The sequence below is a fragment of the Cebus imitator genome, unplaced genomic scaffold (assembly GCF_001604975.1).
Source record: "Cebus imitator isolate Cc_AM_T3 unplaced genomic scaffold, Cebus_imitator-1.0 Scaffold773, whole genome shotgun sequence".
Classification (NCBI taxonomy): Eukaryota; Metazoa; Chordata; class Mammalia; order Primates; family Cebidae; genus Cebus; species Cebus imitator.
Genome location: NW_016108088.1, coordinates 224,752 through 227,900, shown reverse-complemented (window position 1 = coordinate 227,900; position 3,149 = coordinate 224,752). Strand labels below are relative to the sequence as shown.

The following is a 3,149-nucleotide window of genomic DNA, read 5'->3' as shown; positions in this document are numbered from 1 at the left end:
CACCATGTTGACCAGGATGGTCTCGATCTCTTGACCTCGTGATGCACCCGCCTCGGCCTCCCACAGTGCTGGGATTACAGGCTTGAGCCACCGCGCCCGGCCTGGGAGTTATTTTCAAAAGGAAAAAGTACTCTGGAATGGATAAAGCAATGTAAGTCAAACTCTTGCAACAGTTAAGATCACTATGACCAGAACCAAATCATAGTTTTCTCCCAAGCTTACAAACACTAGCAGGCAATTAAATCATGTATAAGAAATAATTTTTGTTAATTTACTTTTTCAAATGGAAACTTTTTTTTTTTTTCCTGAGACAGAGCCTTGCTCTGTCACCCAGGCTGGAGTGCAGTGGCACAATCTCAGCTCACTATAACCTCTGCCTCCCGGGTTCAAGCAATTCTCCTGCCTCAGCCTCCCGTGTAGCTGGGATTACAAGTGTGCGCCACCACGCCCAGCTAATTTTTGCACTTTTAGTAGAGATAGGGTTTCACTATGTTGGCCAGGCTGGTCTCAAACTCCTGACCTCAGATGATCCACCAGCCTCGGCCTCCCAAAATGCTGGGATTACAGGTGTGAGCCACTGTGCCTGGAGGAAACTTTTTATTTTGAGATAACTAAGTATTAACCTGCAGTTTTAAGAAATAATATGAAGTCCTCGTTCCCCTTTAGCTTCCCCAGTGGTAACATCTGCCACATTACAAACAAGACCCCACTCAGGTGCTGACATGGATACAGCAAAGACACCGAATGCCACCCCCAGCCCCTCCCAGACCACCCTTCCTCAGTTCCTGGGAACTACGAGCCTTTCTGAACTTCTGAATCTTCTCACCTCACAAATGCGACATAAAAAGCACCATACACTCCCAGCGCCAGCTCAGAAGACACCACCTTAGCCCAAACCCTGGGCCTGGCCCACTCTGAAGTCATTGAAACTTTGCCAGATGGCACAGAGCAACTGAGAAACTTTGCTGAGTTCTATTTATAAAGATTTAATTTAAATTAACAAAAAAAAGCACCACACAGTATGCAGTCTTCGGGGGTGGCTTTCCTACTCCACACAGTTCTTGGGAGGTGTGTGCCAGTGGTTTTACTGCTGGGTGGCCTTCTGTGGTGTGGACATAGCTCAGTTCGTTGAACATTTATCTATCCACTGAAGTACCTTTGGACTGTTTTTGGCTAACAAGAACAAAGCTGCTAGAAACACCTGTGTGCAGGCTACTGTGTGAACGCGGCTTTGAGTCTCTGGGATAAATGGCAGGAGTGCACCTGCCAGGCTGAATGCTGACGGTGCACAGCACGCTGTTGGGGCAATGGTGACGGCACACAGGTGCGCTGCCTGTCAGGACTACTGAGGCTCTCTGTGGGGGTCTGCGAGCATTTCCCGCCCCTCTCTCATGGAAAGCTTGTGGTCTCAGTGAGAAGTCCACTTTCCAAAATGAACTTTATTTTTTTAACCTTTCACATGCAGCAGAAGTTATATAGTTAATTAGCATGTGAGCAACAAACAGAATTAACAATTGTCTTTCCAAACTTAAATTTTCTATTTCAGGTGCAAGCTATTTAAAAATGTAAGTCAGAGTAACATAGTTTGACACTGGTGCTTATGGAGCTTTTTATGATCACAGAGTTTTGTTTTTTTGTTTTGACATGGCGTGTTGCTCTGCCGGCCAGGCTCCCCACAGCCTTGACCTCCTGGGCTCAAGCAATCCTCCCGGTTCAGTCTCTCAAGTAGCTGCTACTACAAGTGCGCGCTACCATGCCTGGCTAATTTTTATATTTTTTGTGGCAAAGGAGTTCTATGTTGTCCTGGCTGTTCTCAAACTTCTGAGCTCAAGCGCTCCTCCTGCCTCAGCCTCCCCAAATGCTAGGGTTACAGGCGTGAGTCACTACACAGATCTGTTTTTAATGAAGTACTCACAAGCAGTATTTTAGCAAAATGCTTGAGAGTATGAGTCAAACCAGTGAAACAGGTTGAGCTCACTGTATTATATATTGATGGGTAGTATGATAAACTGTACAAAATAAATACTAATAAATGTTTCAAATATTTTAACCATAATTAAAATGGAAAGCCAAAGAATGGATCACAAGATTTCAGTGAAACAGACTACATATCAGATGACATAAATATTAACACATGGTTTGAGAATTACCGTTAACATTAAGAAGATAAAGGCAGATATTCCCAAGATCAGGATTTCTTTGTTCCCCTTGCTTTCCACGTGCAGCTTCCGATAATATGGTCCGATGAGATACTTCTTTATAACAAGACATAAAAGAAAAACTGCTGCTAGCGAAAAAAGAATCTGGCCAATCAAAACCAGTATTCGCAGAACTTCCATGACAATGCTAGGAAAGGAAAAAAAAGAGAGGTGATTTCACTTTCGAACCAAAGTTCTCTAAAACTCAATAAAATAGTCTTTCACTCTTTTTCCTTAACATGCTACAAAATAAATTAACTGAATCATACCCATCTTTATTTTCAAATAAAAAAAACCCTATGAATCATACGCATCTCAGAAATTAAGTTATGTGACCCTAAGGTTGAGGCTGGATTGGTTTGCAATCAATACTTCGGTGCAAATACATATTCTAGGATGTGAAAATTCTCGACTGATGGTGTTCCTATCCCAGCCGATGCCTGATAATAAAGTTCTTCGTCAGGCTTCAGCTGCACGTGAGAGTGTCCGTCAGGCAGTGGCATTCTGTCCCGCCGCACCTGATGTGTGAACTCCAGTGAGCATCAGCAAGGCTCTCCCGAGCCAGCTCTGAAGTCTGTGATTCAGACAGAGCGATTCTTGACTATGTTCTTCTTAGAATACACTACCCAGATCTCAGAGCAGATCACCAGGAAAGACACCACTATCCATAGTCTTCACAAACCTCTATTTTACTCCAGTCTTCCACCTCTCAGGCCACAGTTCTGGTGAAAGTTTCCTCCATGGAAGAAACCTATGATTCCCAAGGGTGTCAGCCTCTGTAGTCTGGCTTAAAGCTGGAAATGCAAATCTCAAACTGCCACGATTCCTTGGGGGAATCAGAGCAGAGCTGGCTTGAAGCAGAGAGGAATGGAATGAAGGGATCAACAGCAGCCACAGAAGCAAATGTGATGGAGCGTCATTCAGAGCTCACTGCAGGGCCCACGCCTGTGA

At 44.3% G+C, this 3,149-nt stretch overlaps 1 protein-coding gene across 2 annotated transcripts in view; it reads right to left on the bottom strand.

The window, feature by feature from the left end:
- TMCO3 (transmembrane and coiled-coil domains 3) overlaps nt 1–3,149 on the bottom strand; it is a 60,157-nt gene that overhangs the window by 13,092 nt on the left and 43,916 nt on the right. For both annotated transcript variants that reach the window (XM_017519751.1, XM_017519753.1), the window contains one exon: nt 2,151–2,346. In XM_017519751.1, the coding sequence (XP_017375240.1) occupies nt 2,151–2,346 (196 nt within the window). The remainder of the gene's footprint in view (nt 1–2,150; nt 2,347–3,149) is intronic.